General features: G+C 44.8%; 1 protein-coding gene across 1 annotated transcript in view; it reads left to right on the top strand.

Annotated features, from left to right (window-relative positions):
• Positions 1-5,070: 5,070 nt before the first annotated feature.
• Positions 5,071-15,029, top strand: part of LOC311149241 (transcriptional enhancer factor TEF-3-like) — a 47,594-nt gene continuing 37,635 nt past the window's right edge. Inside the window, exon 1 of the mRNA XM_084186328.1 lies at positions 5,071-5,153. Within this exon, the coding sequence (XP_084042454.1) occupies positions 5,147-5,153 (7 nt within the window). The 5' untranslated portion in view covers positions 5,071-5,146. The remainder of the gene's footprint in view (positions 5,154-15,029) is intronic.

The following is a 15,029-nucleotide window of genomic DNA, read 5'->3' as shown; positions in this document are numbered from 1 at the left end:
GTCTGTCTGCCCTGAGACTGGCCCTGTGCTGAGGAGACTGTTCAGTGTGCTCATCCCACATAGTGAGCATTCCTCCTTCACTCGCACCAGAGAGCAGAATAATGTCTTAGATATGAGTCCTACAGGACAAAGAAAATCCCTGGCCTCCAAGCCCCACCAACTCTAACAACAATCCTTCTCTCTAGTCTGTACATACAGTATGTCCAACAGGTCATTTGGGCTGTAGCAGTGTACCTTCATATTAGCCAGAAGTGAACATCTCTCTTTAGGGATTATCTTGGACTGATCTCATGCAGGCCAGTCTCCCTCTTGACCTTTGACCCTGTACCCTATGTGATTATTATGAGGTATGACTGGAATATCATGTAGGATTTTCATTATGGGTTAGGTGTGGGGTTAGTGGAGGTACATGGAGGGTTGAGGGTGTTACATATAATAAGGGTGGGCAATGTCTTTGATTCTGATAGACGTGTGTGTGTGTGTGTGTGTGTATGGACTCAGAGAGCAAAGTTGATCTGCTCCTTACAGGGCAACTCAGTGGGACGCCGTGTCAGAGACCAAGTGCTCTCAGCAGAAAACATGCCAAACAAATACGTTCCTTTCTCTCCCGATGCTTTTCCACTCCCCACCTAGCCTGATGCCTGATCATAGAAGTCCATGGCTGTGTCCCAAATGGTGCACTATTCCCTATGTACTTCACACATTTTTACCTGTGGCCCATAGGGCTGTGGTCAAAAGTAGTGCACTGTATAGGGAACTGGGTGCCATTTGGGATGCAGCCCATGGCGTTATATGAGAGTATGTTTCCGAGCTTTACATTCCGGTCCCGATTAGAGGAGATTGTGTCCAGCGGAGCCCCTCCCCCTCTCTGCTGCCCCCATACACCCCTCTCTGGCGTGGGCCTCAGTTGGTGCCCACTGCAACCCATAGTCCTTCCCAACCTACAGCACACTGAGTGGGCAGTGGGCACCGGTGTCAGGGGGAAACTGATTAAGCTGTTACCTCTTATGGATGGGGAGGTGAGGGGGTGGGCAACACACAATAGTTTGAATAGGTGTGTGTGTTGGGGGGGGGGGGGGGGGGGGGGGGGGGTTGTAGGCCTATGTGTATTTCTGTTTTCATAGTGAAAGTGTGTGTGTGCATCTGTATGTGTGTGCGAGTGCGTGCGTGTGTGTGTGTGTGTGTGTGTGTGTGTGTGTGTGAGGGCCCCCTGAGCGCAGCACCAGCTGGGGGATTATCCCGCTGAGCGGGCCCAGGGGAGAGGGGCCGAGGTAGGGGAGAGGGACGCTGTGGAAGGGGCTGTCTGGTTTAGGGGGCTTAGGTCAATTAACCCTGCTGGACACTTTGACTTAGGAACCTAACCAGCACTATAATGGTTTATGCCCCACATCTCTCTCTCTGCACTAAACTTGATCTTTCTTTATCAGTATTGGACTATTACATTGTAATTACAGGTTACTTTGTGAGCAAAGTTATGAAATGTACTCTCTTGAAGCACAGCAAAGATACAATGACCACAAAGACCATTTCACCATAGACCCCTTATTTAAAAAGTTCACCACCAGAGCAAAGAAAGGGGCTCTATCGTCTAAGTTTGCCCTCCTCAGTTGTTTTACTGAGTGTTATTATGACAAGGCCTTAGCAGGAGTTTGGCCGAGGCAGATATTCCATTACAACAAGTTTCATAACTATTCCATAAAGCCCACCCTAAACAAACTGATTGGAGTAAACACTGTCACACTCAATTCAGTATGGTGTGCATGACAGGGCTTTAGTTCAAGGCTTCTTTAGGGTCAGTCAATAGTAATGAGACATGGGCTCTATTCTACCAGAGGGGTATACAAAGCAGGATCAATGAGTTAGCCAGCTAACTTGCCTAAATATTCGGACATACGTTTACATTTTTTAGAAAGATACGTTTGAAATGGGAATGATCCAGTTGACTCAACAATGAAAAACACATATTTAAGTTTAGCTTTCTTAATTAATTAACCATAACATTTGCAGTTATTGCTGGTTGCTTATCAAAGTTAGCTGGCGAACTCATTGATCCTGCTTTGTAGTATACCCCTCTGTAGTGTTATCCCCACCATTCAGGTTTTTCAATTAGGTTATTATAGTGTCCATGTAGCCTGTACATTCCTGGGTTCTTTTGTCAACTCACTAAACTGTAGTTCAGTATGGAGAGTCCAGAGAACGAGAGGGGGGGGGGGGGGCCGAGAGAAAATTGAGAGAGAGAGAGAAACAGAGAGAGAAAGAGAGAGAGAAAATTGAGCGAGAGAGAGAGAGAGAGAGAGCGCAAGAGAGAGAGAGAAAAACAGAGAGAGAGAGAGAGAGAGAGAGACAATAGGGAGGGAGTGTGAGAGTCATTACCTGTTGTTTGTGTATGGATGTTGATCTGTGTGTGTGGTCAGTTTGCCCCATGTCCTCTGAATAGATACATTGTCTCATGTGTTTGTTTGGTGTGTGTTTGTGTATTTTAGTTATCTCAGTCATGTGTGTGTGTTCGTGTTTGTGTGTGTACATGTGTGCGTGCGTACGTGCGTGGATGTGTGTGGTTAACTGGCCAGCTCATTTACGGGAAGCCCATTGGTATGTCAAGGGGGCTCAGAGGAAGAGAGGGTGACTGGCTGGATGGAGATCGTTACTCACTCAGGGTTTTTATGCACAGAAAAATCATGGGCGGGCTGCCTATGCATTTTTTTGGACCGCCTATGCCCAAACAGTAAATCGGAATGGAAAAACGTTTTCAGTGTAAACTTAAACTACTAAAATCAGATATAAAGTATGTAGAAAAGATCATGGACCTATATCTTTTTTTTATAAGATAATCTTTGAGAACTAACAATCACCAAAATAAAAGCTAAACAGTCAGGGGGATTAGAAAATTCCCCAAATGATGCATTCAGGAGTATTTTTGTCATGGCATGGGGCCCCATTGATTTTGTAATAATGTTTAAGTCACTCAGATAGCATAAGCCATGGCAAGATGTGTAGAATTGCAGGAACAAATTATGCTATTTACACTTTGTAGTCAATTTTGACACGAGAATAAATGTTTCTGACACATATCAATGCCACATAGACCATTTTCAAAATGAGAAGCCACTTTTTAAAACAGCAAATGTTATCTCGGCTACATGGCTAAATGTGTAGCATTGCAGGAAATTAGCTTTAAAACAGCTAAATATTGTCACTGCGATGTGAAGTGAAACACTGTGACTCATCAGGATAACCCCTTCCCTCCTGTCCCTCCCCTTTTCCCCCACAGTTCACCGCACACCGCCAGGCAGCCTAGACACAACCAGGCAGCCTAGACACCACCAGGCAGCCCAGACACAACCAGGCAGCCCAGACACAACCAGGCAGCCTAGACACCACCAGGCAGCCTAGACACAAGCAGGCAGCCCAGACACAACCAGGCAGCCTAGACACCACCAGGCAGTTTAGACACCACCAGGCAGCCCAGGCACAACCAGGCAGCCCAGACACAACCAGGCAGCCCAGACACAACCAGGCAGCCCAGACACAACCAGACAGCCCAGACACAACCAGGCAGCCCGGACACCACCAGGCAGCCTAGACACCACCAGGCAGCCCAGACACAACCAGGCAGCCCAGACACAACCAGGCAGCCCAGACACAACCAGGCAGCCCAGACACCACCAGGCAGCCTAGACACAACCAAGCAGCCTGATCATTTCTACATCTAGCCTGATCATTTCCTTGAGTGTTTTGAGTAATTGCCTAAATAGATAGAAATGATTGAGCCTTAAAATAACCCTGATATGATATGATCTCCTTCTTGATGTGTCTGACAAAGTGTCTCTGTCTATCCCAGTCCTGGGTTCAAATAATATTTGAAATCTTTCACATACTTTGAGCGTTTGCTTCAGCTTGCCTATAGACTGCCAGATGGGCGGAGTTGACAGTTTTGGTACTATTCTATTGGTTCATTAAACCAGGCAAGCTCAATCGAGCACAGATAAAGTATTTGAAATTGTCCATGGCGGTGTGTTGGAGATCCCAGTTTAATGTGTTTCCCAGTCTGTTGACTTAGTTACTCCTCAAGCCCTTTCTCCAGCCCTCTCCTTGGCCCTCTCCCTCAGCCCTTTCTCCAGCCCTCTCCTTGGCCCTCTCCCTCAGCCCTTTCTCCGGCCCACTCCTTGGCCCTCTCCCTCAGCCCTTTCTCCGGCCCTCTCCTTGGCCCTCTCCCTCAGCCCTTTCTCCGGCCCTCTCCTTGGCCCTCTCCCTCAGCCCTTTCTCCGGCCCTCTCCTCATCCCTCGGCCTCTAGGTGCCATGCTGTTTGTTTTCATGGCTCCATAATCTAATTTCTGATCCGATGTGCTTTATCCAAGTATGATTAGCAACTCCCCACTGATCTAAGATCTCGTAGCATTCGCATGCATGCCGCTCTTCATATGACCGCACTCAGCTGACGTAGCAATCGCTTTCCTATATATATCGTGGTTTTTGTTTCATCTTAATTTTACCAGGAAGTTTATTGATGTTTGAACCTCTTGTTTGAGGGAGATCTGGCAAGTTTTTAGCATGGGAATAGTTATCATACATAGTCACAGACAGTTCATAACTATGGATACCAAGACAATTCAAAGTACCAAATACTTAGCAGCATAATCAATATTTGAAAGCAATCCTTGTTATCCTTAAAAGCATATCATATTGTCATTCACCATTTATGATGGGTATTGCCTTCCTATGCTCTTGTTTTTGGCCTAACATTCTTCTAGCCAGCACTCCTTGACTCAACCTCACCTGACCTAAATATTATGTATTTTGCTTTCTCAGGATCACCCTCCCCTGTCTTATCCTGTCCTTGGCCCCTGGAAGACACCATCTACACCCCAACCCAACCCCCTTCCCCCTCCTGGGTCTACCCCCTCCTGCTCCCTCCACCCCCAGCCCTGTCCTGTGGTCCCCCCTGCCCCCACCACGTCTGCGGAGTGGGTGCCGGCCCCCTCCCCTGGGGGCACCAGTGAGGAGCTGAACGAGCCTCTGGACAAGCCTCTTGAGAACGATGCGGAGGGCGTGTGGAGCCCCGACATTGAACAGAGCTTCCATGAGGCCCTGTCCATCTACCCGCCCTGCGGACGCAGGAAGATTATCCTCTCCGACGAGGGAAAGATGTATGGTACGCCCCACCCTTTTCCCATCTATTCCCTGGTTTTATATGTGATGACTGACTATATGCTGTCCCCTCCAACGTTCATGTACATACACTCTCATGGACCCATGTCCCTCAAAATTCAAGATATGCCGGTATGCCAGTCGTATCTGCACTGACCACCTTCCCTCACAAATAAGGCCTACATACGTATACACACATTTACTTCACACACAGTTCCACAGACGGTTCCACACACACACATAGTTCTTACGAGTTGTGAGTGATAAATGGCAGTATTCCAGAGTACATACATAGTTCCACACACCCTCTCACTACCACCACTATCCTCCCCTCCGTCCACGTGGCTGAGTAGCGTGTGATGGCACCATCGATGTCACACTCTCCTCTCCATGCTGCTACTCACATTCTGATTGATACTTCATATAATCCGCTAACCTTCCCTCTCTCATTTCTGTACTCTTCTAGTATTCATTTACATTTTTGTAATTTGGCAGACGCTTTTATCCAGAGCGACTTACAGGAGCAATTAGGGTTAAGTGCCTTGATTCGAACCAGCGACCTTTCGGTTACTGGCCCAACACTCTTAACCGCTAGGCTACCTCCCGCACTATTCGATTACATAACTATGGCGAGGGCAAGTTGCCATATCTCATTATCAGTCATACATTTATCATTTATGTCAGACATACATTACCTCATTGCTCGTTGGCCTTCATACCTATGTTGCGTCATTGGCTTGTAAGTGTGCAGTCCAACAAACATTTTGGAATAAAGGTGAAGAAGAAAAGCTATATGCCATGATGAGGGAAAATATTTAGATAAGCAATGTGTTTCGGACGTACAGTGGCTTGCGAAAGTATTCACCCCACTTGGCATTTTTCCTATTTTGTTGCCTTACAACCTGGAATTAAAATGGATTTTGGGGGGGGTTGTATCATTTGATTTACACAACATGCCTACCGCTTTGAAGATGCAAAATATGTTTTATTGTGAAACAAGAAATAGGACAAAAAAACAGGAAACTTGAGCGTGCATAACTATTCACCCCCCCCAAAATCAATACTTTGTAGAGAAACCTTTTGCAGCAATTACAGCTGCAAGTCTCTTGGGGTATGTCTCTATAAGCTTGGCACATCTAGACACTGGGATTTTTGCCCATTCTTCATGGCAAAACTGCTCCAGCTCCTTCAAGTTGGATGGGTTCCACTGGTGTACAGCAATCTTTAAGTCATACCACAGATTCTCAATTGGATTGAGGTCTGGGCTTTGACTAGGCCATTCCAAGACATGTAAACGTTTCCCCTTAAACCACTCAAGTGTTTCTTTAGCAGTATGCTTAGGGTCATTGTCCTGCTGGAAGGTGAACCTCTATCCCAGTCTCAAATCTCTGGAAGACTGAAACAGGTTTCCCTCAAGAATGTCCCTGTATTTAGTACCATCCATCATTCCTTCAATTCTGACCAGTTTCCCAGTCCCTGCCAATGAAAAACATCCCCACAGCATGATGCTGCCACCACCTTGCTTCACTGTGGAGATGGTGTTCTCGGGGTGATGAGAGGTGTTGGGTTTGCGCCAGACATAGCGTTTTCCTTGATGGCCGAAAAGCTCAATTTTAGTCTCATCTGACCAGAATACCTTCTTCCACATGCCTTTTGGCGAACACCAAACATGTTTGCTTATTTTTTTCTTCAAGCAATGGCTTTTTTCTGGCCACTCTTCCTTAAAGCCCAGCTCTGTGGAGTGTACGGCTTAAAGTGGTCCTATGGACATATACTCCAATCTCCGCTGTGGAGCTTTGCAGCTCCCTCAGGGTTATCTTTGGTCTCTTTGTTGCCTCTCTGATTAATGCCCTCCTTGCCTGGTGCGTGAGTTTTGGTGGGCGGCCCTCTCTTGGCAGGTTTGTTGTGGTGCCATATTCTTTCAATTTTTTAAATAATGGATTTAATGGTGCTCCGTGGGATGTTCAAAGTTTCTGATATTTTTTTATAACCCAACCCTGATCTGTACTTCTCCACAACTTTGTCCCTGACCTGTTTGGAGAGCTCCTTGGTCTTCATGGTGCTGCTTGTTTGGTGGTGCCCCTTGCTTAGTGGTGTTGCAGACTCTGGGGCCTTTCAGAACAGGTGTATATATACTGAGATCATGTGACAGATCATGTGACACTTAGATTACACACAGGTGGACTTTATTTAACTAATTATGTGACTTCTGAAGGTAATTGGTTGCACCATATCTTATTTAGGGGCTTCATAGCAAAGGGGGTGAATACATATGCACACACCACTTTTCCGTTATTACTTTTTTATACTTTTTTGAAATAAGTTATTTTTTCCATTTCACTTCACCAATTTGGAATATTTTGTGTATGTCCATTACATGATATCCAAATAAAAATACATTTAAATTACAGGTTGTAATGCAACAAAATAGTAAAAAACGCCAAGGGGGATGAATACTTTTGCAAAGCACTGTACACAATGTAGAAGGATTGTTTTGTCTACCATAGAATGCTATTAGTACTATAGAGTGCTTATAGATCCTTCAGAAAGTCATACAGAGACCGGGAAAAAGAAAGGTGGAGGAGAGGAATATGTTTCATGATTAACAACTCATGGTGTGATTGTGGTAACGTACAGGAAGTCCTTTTGTTCTCCCGATCTGGAATACCTCACCATCAAATGCTGACCGCATTACCTCCCGAGCGAATTGTCTTCGGTCATCATCACTGCCGTGTACTCTATATTCCCCCCAAGCCGACACCGCTACGGCTCTCAAGGAACCACACTGGACTTTGTGCAAATTGGAAACCGCATATTCTTCGGCCGCATTTATTTGAACTGGTGACTGTAGCCCTTTCCTGCAGTCAAATTACCAAATCGCCCTCTAGTGGCCTCATGGGTAGAATGTTTTATTTTATTTATTAATAAACATATATTTTTTTAAACAGCTGAAAATCAGGTGTTTCTATGTCATACGGTGTTTCTATGTCATATATTTGTCTTCTGTGATATATATAAAGTGTAATATTGGGATGCAAACTCAAAATTGAATACATTTCAGCTATATATATCTGACATGGTACAGGTGTATTCTTCTTTTTAAGCCCATAACCATGTGTGTGAGGTGTATACTTTTGTTTTAAAGTAGATTTGTTTAAGACTACCAATAAAAACTCTGTGACCCTGATTTAGCCCACTGCAGTAAAATAAAGGAAATCTAAGGAAAACGCTACCGAAATTCTATCAACACATCTCCTGTGCTACTCACGCATTGAACTCTCTGGATCATTGCTACTCTCCCTTCTTGGGTGGCTACAAGGCACTCCCCAGCACTCCCTTCGGCAAATCAGATCATGCCTCCTTTCTGTGCTGCTCCCCACCTATGGGCAGAAACTTAAGCAGGAAGCACCTGTGGTAAGGACTGTTCAACGTTGGTCTGACCAATTGGAATCTATGCTTAAAGATTGTTTTGATCACGCGGACTGGGAAATGTTCCGGGTCGCCTCTGAGAATAGTATCGCCATATACACTGACTCAGTGACTGGGTTCATCATGAAGTGCATAGAGCAGGGGTGTCAAACTCATTTTAGCTCAGGGGCCACATGGAGGAAAATCTATTCCCAAGTGGGCCGGACCGGAAAGATCATGGTATATATAACTTAAAAACAACAACTTCAGATTGTTTTCTTTGTTTTAATACGATCAACATACAACATAAAGCTGGAGCCTGAGGACAGTGTGTCCAAAATAGTACAAGCACAAGATCACTATTAATCATAAAACACGTCAATTTTATTTGAAAATTCTAAAGAAAAAGAACACACAAACACACAATGCCTCAGTGATTAACAGAACTGTTTCACAGATCACAGAACTATATCAGGGTGTCATTTCTCAGGCAGAAATGTAGATAAAAATAATGAAATCCTGTTCCCCAAACAAGTGCAAGAACCACAGAGTCAAGAATAGGTTAAATATACAAATAAAATAAAATCAATTAAAAACAATAGCACATAAAAACATATAAACATAAAGCTGGAGCCTGAGGACAGTGTCCAAAAGCACAACATCACTATTAATCATAAAACACCTCAAGTTATTTGAAAGTTCTGAGGACAAAGAACACACAAACACACAATGCCTCAGTGATTCACAGAAGTATATCACAGATCACAGAACTATATCAGGGTGTCATTTCTCAGGCAGAAATGTAGATACAAATAATGAAATCCTGTTCCCCAAACAAGTGCAAGAACCACAGAGTCAAGAATAGGTTAAATATACAAATAAAATAAAAACAATTAAAAACAATAGCACATCAACATAAAAACATATAAACATAAATCTGAAAGCGTTGCTCAAACTCCCGTAACAGTCCCGTTATTTTATCTTTGAACCGCTTCATGTCTGCCACATGTTGGGTCGCGCACACATTTTTCAGACAGGGGAAGTGAGCTACATCACCACCGGCAAGTTGCGTCTCCCACAATGACAGCTTCAACTTGAAAGAACGTATGCTGTCATAATACTGCGTGACAACTTTGTTGCGCCCTTGCAGCTGTTTGTTCAAGTTATTCAGGTGCTCTGTAACATCCACCATAAATGCAAGGTCCGGCATCCATTCTGCGGAATGAAATTCTAACACTGGTTTGCCCTTTTCTTCCATGAACTGTTCAATTTCTTCTCGTAAATCAAAGAAACGCCTCAGCACAGCACCTCGGCTTAACCATCTTACCTCAGTGTGGTATGGCAGGCCATAGATGTGGTCTTTCTCTCTGAGAAGGCTGTCAAACTGACGGTGATTCAGGCTTCTGGATCGGATGAAATTAACAGTTTGGATGACCACCTTCATGACGTTATCCATCTTTAATGACTTGCAACACAAAGCCTCCTGGTGCAAAATACAGTGAAAAGTCAAAAAGTCACGTCCTCCATTTGCAGATTGCACTTTCTCTCTGAACTTTGTCACAACGCCTGCTTTTTTCCCGATCATTGAGGGCGCACCATCTGTAGCCAGGCTGACAGCGCGGGACCAGTCCACTCCGACCCTGTCCAGCGCGCCGACGAGTGCGGTAAAAATATCAGCTGCTGTCGTTGTATCTGTCATCGGCACCAACTCCACGAACACCTCGGTGACGGTCAATGTGTCATCAACTCCGCGGATGAAAAAATGGCCAGTTGTGCAACATCTGTAATGTCCGTGCTTTCATCAATTGCAACCGAAAACGCAATAAATGACTTTACTTTTTGCTTCAACTGGCTGTCCAAATCCACTGAAAGATCGGAAATCCTGTCTGCAACTGTGTTTCTTGTCAGGCTGATATTTGCAAAAGCCTGCCGCTTTTCAGGGCACACAATCTCCGCTGCCTTCATCATGCATGTTTTTACAAATTCACTGCACTAAATGGTTTTGAAGCCACTGCGATTTCATTAGCAATGAGGTAGCTAGCTTTCACTGCAGCGTCACTGATGTCTCGGCTGTGAGTAAACACAGACTGCTGTTTCTTCAGACCCGCCAACAGTTCATTCACCTTCTCTCATCTCCGCTGTCCTTGAAAGTTGTCATATTTGTCGGCATGAAGACTCACATAGTGGCGACGAAGGTTATATTCTTTCAGCACTGCAACATGCTCTGAACACACCAAACATACAGCTTTCCTATTCAATTCCGTGATTAAATAGGATGACCATTTTTCTTGGAACACTCTGCACTCTGCGTCCACTTTTCTCTTTTTTGACAGAGACATATTGGGGCAATGAGGGTGCCAAAGCACATAATGTTAAAGGTAGAAGCCGTAATAAATATCGCGGGCAAAACAAAGTAGCTCATTGGCTGCACGTGCTTGACCTACTTGCTCTGCCCCGGTATAAACAGTTTGCTTGCTTAACACAATTGCTATTGCGCCATCCAGTGGACGCAATTGGAACAGCAGTTTATTTTATTGAAAAATTGCAGCGCATTTTTATACTTTACAAAATATATATATATTTTTATTTATTTTATTTATTTTTTAATCATCTCGCGGGCCGGATTAAACCCGTTTGCGGGCCTGATCCGGCCCGCGGGCCGTACGTTTGACACCCCTGGCATAGAGGATGTTGTTCCCACTGTGATGATTAGAACTTATCCAAACCAAAAACTGTGGATAGATGGCGGCATTCGCACAAAACTGAAAGTGCGAAGCACCACATTTAACCACGGCAAGGTGACTGGGAACATGGACGTACAAACAGTCCAGCTATGACCCCCGTAAGGCAATCAAAGAGGCAAAATGACAGTATAGGGACATAAGTGGAGTCATAATTCAATGGCTCAGACATGAGACGTACAGTACCAGTCAAAAGCTTGGACACACCTACTCATTCCAGGGTTTTTCTTTATTTTTACTATTTCTATATTGTAGAATAATAGTGAAGATATCAAAAGTTTGAAATAACACATATGGAATCATGTAGTAACCAAAAAAAGTGTTAAACAATTCAAAATATATTTTATATTTGAGATTCTTCAAAGTGGCCACCCTTTGCCTTGATGACAGCTTTGCACACTCTTAGCATTCTCTCAACCAGCTTCACCTGGAATGCTTTTCCAACAGTCTTGAAGGAGTTCCCACATATGCTGAGCACTTGTTGGCTGCTTTTCCTTCACTCTGCCGTCCGACTCATCCCAAAACATCTCAATTTGGTTGAGGTCGGGGGATTGTGGAGACCAGGTCACCTGATGCAGCACTCCATCACTCTCCTTCTGGGTAAAATAGCCCTTACACAGCCTGGAAGTGTGTTGGGTCAATGTCCTGTTGAAAACCAAACCAGATGGGATGGTGTATCGCTGCAGAATGCTGTGGTAGCCATGCTGGTTAAGTGTGCCTTGAATTCTAAATAAAGCACCCCCACACCATAACACCTCCTCCTCCATGCCTTACGATGGGAACTACACATGCAGAGATCATCCGTTCACCCACACCGCATCTCACAAAGACACGGCGGTTGGAACCAAAAATCTCAAATTTGGACTTCAGACCAAAGGACAAATTTCCTGGGTCTTAATAACTTCATAATTCTGGGTCTTCCATTCCTGTGGTGGTCCTCATGAGAGCCAGTTTCATCATAGCGCTTGATGGTTTTTTGCGACTGCACTTGAAGAAACTTTCAAAGTTCTTGAAATGTTCCGTATTGACTGACCTTCATGTCTTAAAGTAATGATGGACTGTCATTTCGCTTTGCTTATTTGAGCTGTTCTTGCCATAATATGGACTTAGTCTTTTACCAAATAGGGCTATCTTCTGTATACCCCCCTTACCTTGTCATAACACAACTGATTGGCTGAAACGCACTAAGAAGGAAAGAAATTCCACAAATTAACTTTTAAGAAGGCACACCTGTTAATTTAAATGCATTCCAGGTGACTACCTCATGAAGCTGGTTGAGAGAATGCCACAAGTGTGCAAAGCTGTCATCAAGGCAAAGGGTGGCTATTTGAAGAATCTCAAATATAAAATATATTTTGATTTGTTTAACACTTTTTTGGTTACTACATGATTCCAAATGTGTTATTTCATAGTTATGATGTCTATTATTCTACAATGTAAAAAATAGTAAAAATAAAGAAAAACCCTTGAAAAAGTAGGTGTGTCCAAACTTTTGACTGGTATACTCTGGCATTGCTCGTTCTGATATTTCTTAAATATGGGATAACATCTGCAAAATGCCCCTCTCCCCACCGGTGTGATTACTACCTCTGAGGGTTTAGAGCTTAAGGTAGTCACCTCATACAAGTACTTGGGAGTATGGCTAGACAGTACACTGTCCTTGTCTCATCACATATCCAAAGCTGCAGGCTAAGGTTAAATCTAGACTTGGTTTACTCCATCGTAATCACTCCTCTTACACCTCAGCTGCCAAACTAACCCTGATTCAGATTACCATCCTACCCATGCTAGATTACGGAGATGTAATTTATAGATCGGCAGGAAAGTGTGCTCTTGAGCGGCTAGATGTTCTTTACCATTCGGCTTTCAGATTTGCCACCAATGCTCCTTATAGGACACATCACTGCACTCTATACTTCTCTGTAAACTGTCCATCTCTGTATAACAGACACAAGACCCACTGGTTGATGCTTATTTATAAAACCCTCTTAGGCCTCACTCCCCCCTATCTGAGATACCTACTGCAGCCCTCATCCTCCTCATACAACACCCGTTCTGCCAGTCACATTATGTTAAAGGTCCCCAAATCACACATATCTCTGGGTCGCTCCTCTTTTCAGTTCGCTGCAGCTAGTGACTGGAAGGAGCTGCAAAAACCACTCAAACTGGACAGTTTTATCTCCATCTCTACATTCAAATACTAAATCATGGACACTCTTACTGACACTTGTGGCTGCTTCACGTGATATATTGTTGTCTCTACCTTTTTGCCCTTTGTGCTGTTGTCTGTGTCTAACAATGTTTGCACCATGTTTGTGCTGCTACCATGTTGTGCTGCTGCCATGTTGTTTCGCTACCGTGTTGTTGTCATGTTGTGTTGCTACCATGCTGTGTTGTTGTCTTAGGTCTCTCTTTATGTAGTGTTGTGGTGTCTGTCTTGTCGTGATGTGTGTTTTGTCCTACATTTTTATTTTTAATCTCAGGCCCCGTCCCCACAGGAGGCCTTTTGCCTCTTGGTAGGCCATCATTGTAAATAAGAATTTGTTCTTAACTGACTTGCCTAGTTAAATAAAGGTTAAATAAAAAAAATAACACATCTGTGTACGCGACCAATAAACTTTGATTTGATAGGCCACACTAGGTCTTGCTGATAGATGTCTGCTAACACATGGCTTGCGATAACGATAGCTCGTCTGCTGGTGGTGGAAAAGCAGTGGGCCCAAATGGAGGGGGTGGTTGTGTACTTTTCAGATGAGGGATGTCATTTCCCGTCACTGCGCCAGCTCCTTTAGCCATTAGCCGTTAGCCACATGCTAGGCTAACTGGGCCCGGCGAGGTCACAGCCGTCCCCTGATCAACTCTAACCCCTTATAAAGCCTGCAATAATGGGGCGGAGGAGAGGGGGCAGGTGTCACATTCTGTTTTAGGGGAAGGGAGGCTGGGAAAGGGAGGGAAGGAGGGAGGGGGAGGGTGGTGAGGGCTGGGGGGGCGTGCTGAGGTGCCCCTTCCTCCCCACGGGGGTCAGGGGCGGGTGATGCATGCCAGGGAGCACGATGGGCCGTTAGGAATGGCATGCGCTTCGAACTGGGGTTCAAGGCAGCTCCACTGTAACCCTATACCAGAATAGACGTTTACCCTTTGAGTGCCTGGAGTGAGGAGAGGGGAACAAATAAACACCAAGGTAGCGGCCGTGTCTTGTGCGGCTCCAGGGCAGTCTGCACCTGTCCCTGTTGTGTGTGTGTCTTTATGCCTCCCTCCTCTGTTCGCTGCTATTTCTGTCATTTACCAGCCCCTCATGCACTCTGTCCCCCCCCCCCCCCCCCCCTCCCCGTCTGTCCGTCAGTCTCTCAGCGGGTCTGTCTGCCTTTCAGCTAACCTCCAACTGCTCCCCAAGTTCACCCCGGCCTCACGGTCAGCCCAAATTTACAACATGAGAAAAGAGACAAGACTGAGCCCGCTCCCCCCCTCCACACCATCAGCCCCTAAACAGCTAAGCCTCCACCCCCCCCCCCCCCAACTGCCCCCCCTACAACCCTGTTTATCAGCCCTGTCAGGGTCATTGACAGACCTTTCGACACATTGCTACAACTCAACTCATTTCAACCTAAAGCTATGTGAATCTCGTTCTCAGGTTGAGGTTTTAAACTTAAGTATATCATTACATGAAGTGAGAGGAAAACCTATGGAAATATGTATTTTTAAATGTCCAATTCAGCCACTTTTATCTCAAC

Source organism: Coregonus lavaretus (genome assembly GCF_964263955.1).
Source record: "Coregonus lavaretus genome assembly, chromosome: 21".
In the NCBI taxonomy this organism is placed as follows: domain Eukaryota; kingdom Metazoa; phylum Chordata; class Actinopteri; order Salmoniformes; family Salmonidae; genus Coregonus; species Coregonus lavaretus.
Note: the sequence above shows the minus strand (reverse complement) of the source record. Positions and strands in the feature narration are given on the sequence as shown.